Source organism: Siniperca chuatsi, linkage group LG18, assembly GCF_020085105.1.
Source record: "Siniperca chuatsi isolate FFG_IHB_CAS linkage group LG18, ASM2008510v1, whole genome shotgun sequence".
In the NCBI taxonomy this organism is placed as follows: Eukaryota; Metazoa; Chordata; class Actinopteri; order Centrarchiformes; family Sinipercidae; genus Siniperca; species Siniperca chuatsi.
The window spans coordinates 26,495,237-26,503,777 of record NC_058059.1 but is presented as its reverse complement, the minus strand read 5'-3'; the positions used below and the strand labels follow the sequence as shown (position 1 = coordinate 26,503,777).

General features: G+C 40.2%; 1 protein-coding gene across 3 annotated transcripts in view; it reads right to left on the bottom strand.

Moving 5' to 3' along the window:
• The window catches only part of LOC122865417 (protein FAM102A-like), a 38,410-nt gene that overhangs the window by 18,176 nt on the left and 11,693 nt on the right, over positions 1–8,541 (bottom strand). For all 3 annotated transcript variants that reach the window (XM_044173816.1, XM_044173818.1, XM_044173817.1), the window contains exons 3-4: positions 621–741; positions 301–330 (exon numbers count right to left, since the gene is read on the bottom strand). In XM_044173816.1, coding sequence (XP_044029751.1) covers positions 301–330; positions 621–741 — 151 coding nt within the window. The remainder of the gene's footprint in view (positions 1–300; positions 331–620; positions 742–8,541) is intronic.

The following is an 8,541-nucleotide window of genomic DNA, read 5'->3' as shown; positions in this document are numbered from 1 at the left end:
CACAGTAGTGTTGAAACATTAGTCTGTTTGCACAAATCAATCAGTGTGCACCAGTCCCCTTTTTTCCCTTGGAAGTTTGCTGTCCTCAAACTGAAAAGCACCTGATTCAGTTGCATATTACTGGAAGATGCACAGGGAATCCTGGTTCACTGTAAAAGTTATAAAGGAAGCAGGGCACTCTCAACTTTATGAGTTCACAGGTCAAACAGGTTAGCTAAACTGAGCTGAGCTGGATCAAAGATGTTTTCATATCTTTGTATTTTACTAGTTGCTAATCACATAATCAGAAAATAAACTTACCTTTGAGAAGGACTTTCCTCCTTTGAGCTCCTGCAAAGATAGAACAAAACAGTTAAGGACCAAACACTGCTGACTCTCTATGTCTACTGCTAACACCATCTCTACAGTCATATCCATAAACATATTACATCATATCATATGGATTCAATATGTAACCTGGAGTTCAACCCTGGGACAAATCAGGTATACTGTACATTACTTTCATCATGCAGCGTGATCATTCCTGCATTATAGCGTAGCGTGGGGGAAAATGGCATTGCCTTTAAATGCATATTACCCTGAGAAGCAAGGAGAGGTGGATGCTGGGAATTGTAGTTTACCTTGCGTACAGAGACCCTGCAGATGCACGGGTCCAACACTCCAGTGATTGGATTAACACTCATTTTACACACGAAAGAGAACTTCTTCCTCCAGCATACACAGTTCTGCTGCACCTCCTCCCTGCACACACACACACACACACACACACACACACACACAGATGAGGTTAGACTGTCTGGGAGACAAATATTTGACAAGCATACAGTTTAAAGTAAAACTACATGTACTGTATATAGGTGTAAACAGATAGCTCAACAACACCTCTGACACAATAAAACACTATAATAAATTCAGTGGGGCTTTATTGGCATGGGAAACAGACGTTAACATTGCCTGTGTGAAACAAAAACATATACATAAACAGAAGAAATGTGCTATTAAAATATATACCGAAAGACCTAGGTAAGATACGATAATAATAAAAAAGTAGACGTGCAGATAAAAAATACAAATAAGTGAAATCTATATAAACACTGCAACATTTGTTTGTGTGTGTGTGTGTGTGTGTGTGTGTGTGTGTGTGTGTGTAGGTGATTCACTGTCCCTCTGGTTGTGGCATGTTGATATATAATGGGTGGCAAGATATGGCCTGTCTCCTTCTCCTCGGAGTATTTTTAATTTTGAGAGCTCATTTAGCTCTTTGAAATCTGAGATCACAGAGTTGAACTTGTTAAAGTAAACGTTCCTTATTTCACTGAATGTTGTACACTGTAGGAGGAAGTGCAGCTCTGTTTCAGCCTCGCCTGTCGAACACTGACCACATATTCTGTTTTCTCTTGGTGGCCAGGATTGTTTGTGGTCACTGAGCCTGTCCTTGGTCAGGATCTGTCTCTGCTTTCTGTCTCTGACAGTAGAGAGATATTCTGCCAATTCATAATCTCTTTTTAGGGCCAGATAACATTCCCTGTTTATCTGCATGTAGTTTGGTGTAGGACATTTCTTCCTCTTCCTATCAGTCTCTGTGTCTAACACTCACACTCTATGATCAAATGATTTTAGCAGTGTAGATCCAATCATTTAAAAATATTGTTCCAAGGCAGAGTAATTTAAACAGAGCCAGACAAATTGTATCAGCAGTTTGAGATTCTTTATTTGGTGACAGGTTCAACAGTGCAAACATGACGAGGATATATTTGGAATGCATCCCTCAATGAACTCTTTGGCTCTGATGTAACAGAGTGACGCATAGCATCCACTGTGTCGAGAAGCAGTGGATGCTGCATGAAGCACAGTAAGTTAAGATTTACCTTAAAAATGGAAGAAACCTGATTTGCACAAAATTACTTGAGTAATTCTCATTCTTATACATTTTGAAATACTCATGACTTTTCATTTTATCCCAGTGAATTGCTTATACTCAATCAACCACTGCACAAACATCCTTAATAACAAAAACCTGGTTGAATTTAAGGATCAGGTGTAGTTTAAAACGTGCTAGATTTATCAAATTGATCATGAAAAGTTCAGTTTGGGTTGCTTTAGTAAACTTGAATAATAATTGGCAGTCATACGGTTTCACACATAAAAACCAAAGAAGCCAACGCTGTACAATCCTTAATTGTTTCTTATTTTCATAAGAGAGAACGTTTTGAAATTTTTATCCAGATCTGCATCAAAATACATATATTGATTGATAATCACTGCATACAAGGCATTATTTTCTTTCAACAAAGTTTGGGAGTTTCTGATCTCTCTGGGCCCCTGCAAACCTGACCAGTGATGACATGTTTAGCCGCATGTCTTCATTGCACCGTTGATGGCTGTCGAGGTGGTGTCCAGCAAACAATGTGGGCTTTGTAGTTAATTGGCTGACTTTTTGGGGAAGACCTGGTCTGATTAGGAGAGACGGCATTCATCCCACTTTGGATGGAGCGGCTCTCATATCTAGAAAGTTTATTAGTGGACCAAAACCATGACAACTCAGAGTTCAGACCAGGAGGCAGAGTTGCAGTCCTACACGCTTCTCTACGCTTCCAGAGCAGTTACCCACCCAAAACTCCTTAGTGACGGTGTCTGCCCCCCGACCACTTAAATTAATAAAACCAAAAGGTAAAAGAAGGGGAGTTATACATAAAAACCTAAACAAAAACGCTGAAATAGCACAACAAAATAGGAGAATTAAATGTGGACTCTTAAACATCAGATCTCTGTTATCTAAAGCTGTACTGGTGAACGAGTTAATATCAGAGTATCATATTGACTTATTTTGTCTTACTGAAACCTGGCTGGGTCATGAAGAATATGTTAGCCTAAATTAATCCACTCTGCCCAGTCATATTAATACTCACATTCCTCAAGACACCGGCTGAGGAGGTGGAGTTGCAGCCATTTCCAACTCAAGCCTATTAATCAACCCTAAACCTAAACTAAATCATTCGAAAGCCTTGTTCTTAGTCTTTCACATGAAACACGACAGCCAATTCTATTTGTTATAGTGTACCGCACTTCTGAAATTTTATCTGAGTTTTTAAACCAAGTTTAGTCCTTAAAACAGATAAAAGACAGTAATCATTGTAGGTGATTTCAATATTCATGTGGACGTTGAAAATGATGCCTTAGTACTGCTTTAACTTTATCTCATTATTAGATTCGTTTGGCTTTTCTCAGAGTGTACATAAACCCACTCACTGTTTTAACCTCACCCTCAACCTTGTTCTGGTATATGGCATTGAAATTGAACATTTAATAGTCTTTCCACAGAATCCTTCTTTATCGGACCATTATTTAATAACTTTTGAGCTCCTATTACTGCACTAAATGCCATTAGGCAAAAATCTGATCTGGTGCTGTAGCTAAATTAAAGGAAGCGATCCAATCTGCATTTAATCTTATGTTATGTCTCAATATTACAAAGGACTCCTATGCAAATCTCAGCCCCTCCCAAATTGACCATCTAGTTGATAGTGCTGCAGGCTCACTGCGAATGACACTCAATTCTATCGCTCCTCTAAAAAAAAAGATAATAAAACAAAGAAGGTTAGCTCCATGGTATAACCCCTAAACCCACAAAGCAAACATTGCGAAAACTTGAAAGGAAATGGCGTTCTAACAACTTGGAAGAATCTCGTTTAATCTGGCAAGATAGTCTTAAAACATACAGGAAAGCCCTCCGTAATGCCAGAGCAGCTTACTCATCATTAATAGAGGAAAATAAAAACAACCCCAGGTTTCTTTTCAGCACTGTAGCCAGCTTCTTTAATAATAAAATTGTAACTATTATTAGAGAAAAAATTCACCACGTCCTGCCTTCAACTGGTACCGATTTATCTTCAAACATAGGAATCTTAGAAACAACTGTAAAACCTGATACAGTTTATATTTTGACTGCTTTGCTCCTATCGACCTTCTTCAACTAACTTTGACGATTAATTCATCTAAGCCATCAACCTGTCTCTTAGACCCCATTCCAACTAGGCTGCTTAAAGACGTTTTACCCTTAGTTAGCACTTCGTTACTGGATATGATCAATCTATCTTTATTAACAGGCTATGTACCACAGTCCTTTAAAGTAGCTGTAATTAAACTGCTTCTTAAAAAGCCCACTCTTGATCTAGGGGTTTTAGCCAACTATAGACCTATATCTAACCTTCCCTTTCTCTCTAATATCCTTGAGAAAGCAGTCGTCAATCAGTGTGACTTTCTAAATAACAATTTATTTATTTGAGGATTTTCAGTCAGGATTTAGAGTGCATCATAGCACAGAGACAGCACTGGTTAAAATTACAAATGACCTTTTAATTGGATCAGACAATGGATTTGTTTCTGTACTTGTCTTGTTAGGTCTTAGTGCTGCATTCGACACCACTGACCATCACATCCTATTAGAGAGACCGGAACTGTCATAGTTTGGGGTTTTGTCCTGTTTCCTGTTTTATTTTGTAGTGTTCTCCTCTCCTCCTGTGTCTTGTGGTTTTACTTCCTGTCTTTGTTTGCTTTCCCGCCAGTTTGGATTGTTGGCTCCTCCTTGAGTGGTTGCACCTGTGTCTCATTGTCTCCCCTACCTAAGTGTATTTATTCCGGGGTTTTTCCTTTGTTCGGTGTCAGTTCGTCTTCGTCAGTTGTGTGTCAAGTGTTCCAGCTCTTCGCCAGTGTTTCCTTGAATATTTACTGTGTACCTTGGACTTTTGGATTATCTGCCTACTTGTTACCGGCTTGCTATCAGTCTCCCTGCCTGTTACCTGTTTGCTGCTTGTCTACCTGCCTGCCTGCCAACCTGTGTACGTGCCTGCCTGTCTACCTGTACCTGCCACCTGCCAGTCTGCCTGTCTCCCTGTCTACCTTCCTGTGTCTGCCAGTAAGCTCCTAAATAAACCACTCAAGTCATCATTCTGCTTCCTCTGTCTGCGTTTGGGTCCAACCCCTCGTTTCCCCTGAGTTCCCTGCTTGGCAACACGACAGCAAGAACTGACCAAACATGAACCCAGCAGACATCGAATCTCTCGTGGAGGAATTTAAGGAGATGACCTCCATTAATGAGAGATTAATGGACAGAAGGCTCCATGGACATTAGGTGCAGGATTTTTGTATATTCTTTGATGGAAGGAACTATTTTGTCAAGGCCCAGACTGCTGAAACTTCCAGCTATGGAAGAAGAGTTAACAGTGCTTGCCAAACTCAAGCAAGGCTTGCAGCCCAGCATGGATTCTCTCAGTAACTCTGATGTTAGGCTTAGCTTGGAGTTTGCCAGCAACTTGCCAGTCCCAGCTTCTGAGCCTGCTAGCCATCACCCAGTAACCCTCTGGGGCTTTGGAGGCTCTCCAAAGCCCCATAGCTGGCCACAGCCTACATCACGGAGATACAGAGGCTGGAACAAGTTGGCTACGTCATCAAACTGAAGCATGATGCAGAAGACTCTCTAGTCAGTTGGTACATTCACCACCACATGGTGGAACATAACGAGAAGCACTGCATAGTCTTTTACGCTTTATATGTGGAGCATAAAAACTGAACACTGCTTCTCTATGTTTAGTTTTAACTCTGGGGACAGAAAGCAGACCTGTCCCAGATGACCTGAGAGGTCTGGATGGTTCATAATGTAGCAGAAGATCAGAAATGTATTTTGGCCCTAAACCATTCAGTGCTTTATAAACCAACAGTAATATTTTGAAATAAATTCTTTGACAGACAGGAAGCCAATGTAAATGACCTCAGAATTGGAATGATGTGATCCACTTTCTTGGTCTTAGTGAGAATCAGTTTTTTAGAGAGACCTGTAAAGACACTGTTACAGTAGTCGAGTCGACTGAAGATAAATGCATGGACAAGTTTTTCCAAATCCTGCTGAGACAACTGTATTACTGTTAATAGTGTGTAAATTCGTAGTTTGCTTTCAGTATGTGGCAGTGATGTTGCTAGGTACGCGTCCTGCTTCTCTGACGCATTCAAATTCAAAAGGACGCAGTAACCTCTCTATTGATGCGTCCACGGGACGCACCCTATTTTTTCTGCTGTCAGGGGACAGCACAGCAGAGATGCTGCGGTGGAGACAGTGAAATGAAGCAGGTGAAGTATAGATAACTTGCAATTACTCAAGTTGATGACAACTATGCTTGTTACTGTAAGTAAGTACAATAAAACCGTCACGAGTAAAAGGTCAAAACTTTATCAATACACCTGTTTCACAAGCATAAACATGTAGAAAGCGATATTTTAATCTGCTGTCTGCAGTCTCTCATCCACCGCCTCTATGTTTTACACAAGCACAGTGCGCTAGCTTGGCTAATAGCGAATCGTTACAAACAAGCTAAAACGAAAGCTGTCTGGATGTAGTCTAACTGTTTATCTTAATTTGCCATGAATCTTAAAATTTGGCAAAAACTTACTGCTGGCTGAGACAAACCAGCCCCCCCTCTCTCTACCGGCTGTACCTGCAGGCAGTGAATCGCAGCAGCAGAGGGAGGAGGACAGCCATGAACTTAACTTGGCAGTTCATGCACTAGTACTTTATACCATATTATTATCATCAACCGGTAAACCCACTTTGTACGTCACACTTATTTTATTTTATACTTATACCCACTTAGTACTTAATTTATTTTAATACACCTGTATTAAAGTGTATTATATTTTTTGCGGCTGCTGCTCTGCTCAGACCATTTTGAGTTAGAGTTCTTTGGTTTGATCATCTTGGACCCAAGCAGCCATTTTGGGGACACACACACGCACACCCTTTGTTCTGTAGTTTAGTGCATTTACAGTTAAGAGTTAAGTGGGGATGGGTTCTATTTTGGTTTTGTTTGTCAATTGGCGAAATACGTGGATTTGTTGAGCTCTGACGCTAATGAATGTCTTATCAAACCTCTCCTAACTCGTTTTTATTAGCAAAGAGCAACAAAAAACATAGGTAGTAGCTTCTTATTTTTAACAGACTGTAGCTAATTAGTGTAATTCAGTAACAACTAAAATGAAATGTTTGACTATTCTCTAGTTAATGTGCTCTCTGCAGCTGATGTCTGTATTCAGACAAAGATTGTTTGTGAGTGAAGACACATCACTCTGTAACACCACTGTATGACTGCCAGTGGACTGTGTTTTTGTAGCAGGGTCTAAAAGAGTGGTGACTCTCCTCCAGAGAAATGATCAATCTCTCAGTTAAACTTTGATTCAGATCAACTTCATAGCTGTGAATCAGGAGCTTCAGTATTTGGAGTCAGTAGCTGGCGAAGTAGAGGAGGCTACAGCTGTTCATTGAATGTGTCAGATGCATTTAATGAACATTTCATATATTCTGCTATCCAGTTCAACTCATTTTCAGGTTGGAACTACAGGTTGTGAACACTAAAACCTGTCGTGTTTCTTCTCAGCCAACAAAAGCTGATTAGACATCTTTGAGTTGGAGATTTTTTGCCTTTAGTTACTTACACATGTTGAAAGATAACTAATAAGATTCAATAAAGAATTCAAAAAGGTAAATTGATAAGTGGATCCATACTGGATCTGAATGAAATAAAATGCTATCAAACCCCATCCTTTGCTACTAGGTACGACCTAGTAAGACTGCCATCGTGACATTTACATAAAAGTGACTCAGGCACTTATTCAGACACGAGACTGACATGTTAACTTGGGATTACATTTACGTATTTTACGAGGTGCATGTCTGAATGAGGAAGGATACTGAAGGATACATAGATGCTTCCTGTAACTCTTCAGCAATTAGCTAAACTTACAAAACTACATATATCTTTAAATGAAATGTTTTGTGCAAGCGACCATAGATTCTGTATATATCAAGGCAATGTCTGTCACTTGCAATAGGAGTATCACAGCCAATAGTGAATGGTGATTAATATGTGTAACTAGCATATTATCTCAGATGACAGCTATTTATATCGGCAATGAAGGGGTGTAGAGGTGATGGTGGTGTTGGGTCCACTGGCACTCCACAGATAAACTCATTCTTTTGTGGGACTTTAACTGAACTTCTTACTATGAGACCACATGCTTGTTTGTTCTGTAAACAAAGGAGAGCCATTGAATTCAGTCTCCCACAATCCTCCAGGACTTCACACCTAGGTGTTAGGTCACCCAGGCTCCTGCTACCATTGGTCAGTCTGACCTGTAACCTGTGATGTCACCAGGTCAACAAAACCCCAGCTCTGCCATTGTTCTCTCTCTTCTCCAGGAACTCTTCTAAAGCAGCAGACAGCTGCTGCTGTCTCCCTCTTAGTGTGGCCTGCCGTAGGATTTCTGCAACATAGCTTAGCACCAACAGCTACTACACAAAGTCTACCAGCTAACTTTAAGAAGCAACTAAGGAAGTTAGCGCCGAGCTAACCATAAGGAGAACAAAGAACAGAGCGAATGGCTTAGCAGAGTACACGGCTAAACACAGGACTGTGTTACTTTTGTGAATGTATTGATTTGGTTCATTGAGTTTTATTGTTGTAATGTTTTTTCATTGTTAGGTAGCCATATGCT